Source organism: Habropoda laboriosa, unplaced genomic scaffold, assembly GCF_001263275.1.
Source record: "Habropoda laboriosa isolate 0110345459 unplaced genomic scaffold, ASM126327v1 scaffold67, whole genome shotgun sequence".
NCBI lineage: Eukaryota > Metazoa > Arthropoda > Insecta > Hymenoptera > Apidae > Habropoda > Habropoda laboriosa.
The window spans coordinates 4,955,668-4,957,113 of NW_017100242.1; the positions used below are offsets into that span (position 1 = coordinate 4,955,668).

The following is a 1,446-nucleotide window of genomic DNA, read 5'->3' on the forward strand; positions in this document are numbered from 1 at the left end:
ATTTGGTTTGTACCTGTGTTCTAATTTTTCTTTTAAAATTTTGTAAAATTTTAGTGCTTCTGGACTGTACATTATAATTTTTGCAGATGCTCTTACAAGAGTTATCAAAATTGTCCGTATTTCATTCTGAAACTATAATATGAAATGCGTAATATAAATTTTATTTCCAAAAGGGTATAAAGAATATATATATGTGTGTGTGTGTGTGTGTATTTACATCTGCAGGACAATGAAGAAATGGAATACGTTGAGGTGCATTACTTATATGTAAATCATTTGTTGCTTGTAATATTACTTCTTCACTGGGACCCTTCAAAGTGTCTTCAGATAAATTTTCCTTTATAGATGTTGGACGAATATTTATTAACATTAATTCATCTGTAATAAGAAAATAAGAATTATGTCACACTTTTAAACATGCAAATTAAATTTAAAATTTTAATGAATTAATATTTTACCATTTTTATTAATTTCCTCATCAGTTACACTGTAATCATCTATAAGCCATTTAAATTTAAATGTATGAATTAAACGAAATTTGATTAGCTTTTTTGATTCATCATCACCATAAAAATGTTTTATTACAATGTTTTTAATTTTATTTATAGTCATATCTGGTGTTATATTAAAACTTGCAGTATTTCCTTCAGGGCTAAATAAATTATATTTAGTTACAATTGCTAAAAGATATTTTTAATACTTAATAAACTTCTACCTTATAACATTGATTACAATTAGTTCTGACATTATGTAGTTAATGTTTTAATTTTTTGTTTCAGTAGAAGACACTGTCAAAGATTGTCTCTTAATTGTTCTTGAATTTTTTGTGTTACATCAAATAGTATTTTTTCATGTCATCCACAGTGTTTCTCATCCATAAGCATGATTTAATTTAAGTATTTACAATAAATAACGTATGTTATTTCAAACCTTAAAATAATACTTTTAATTTTATTTACTGTGTAAATACAATACTAATAAATATTATCTATGTAGATAACTTTGTTTATAATTACGTATTTTTGAACACAATTATATATTATACTTGCCTGCATCATGAAACATTTTACTTAAATAAGTATTTTAATTTAAATTCATTTTGAACTACATTATATTAATTTCTTTAACACGAAAACAAAGGTTAAAAACAAATTGCAGAAATATTTCTAAACTAATCATTAAACTGTTTTGGAATAAACAAAATGTCTATTGTTTTGAATCATATTATATATAAAATGGTCATTGAAATGTATTTGTTATTCTTTTCTTTAAGATCACAATAACAGGCGATTTGCAATTTTTATCAGTATAAAATCTAAGTTATATGCGAGCAAAGAAATATTATCTAACAGATAATCAGATAATTCCTTTTTTGTGTATGTATTAAGTTATGCAAAGTGCATCCAAAAATGTATAAACATTAATTCTGTAAATATTTTTCTTTTT

The 1,446-nt window shown here is 23.3% G+C and overlaps 2 protein-coding genes across 3 annotated transcripts in view; one reads left to right on the top strand and one right to left on the bottom strand.

The window, feature by feature from the left end:
- The window catches only part of LOC108571947 (ubiquitin-associated domain-containing protein 1-like), a 3,830-nt gene extending 3,058 nt beyond the window's left edge, over positions 1-772 (bottom strand). Inside the window, exons 1-4 of the mRNA XM_017934105.1 lie at positions 716-772; positions 459-652; positions 218-378; positions 3-132 (exon numbers count right to left, since the gene is read on the bottom strand). Coding sequence (XP_017789594.1) covers positions 3-132; positions 218-378; positions 459-652; positions 716-747 — 517 coding nt within the window. The 5' untranslated portion in view covers positions 748-772. The remainder of the gene's footprint in view (positions 1-2; positions 133-217; positions 379-458; positions 653-715) is intronic.
- Positions 768-1,446, top strand: part of LOC108571968 (coiled-coil domain-containing protein 28A) — a 3,315-nt gene continuing 2,636 nt past the window's right edge. The window contains exon 1 of one of the 2 annotated variants that reach the window (XM_017934134.1): positions 768-914. The gene's annotated coding sequence lies outside the window, so the exon portion shown is untranslated. Of the gene's footprint in view, positions 915-1,382; positions 1,429-1,446 lie in introns of those variants that run through there. The other variant, XM_017934135.1, reaches the window with a different exon arrangement.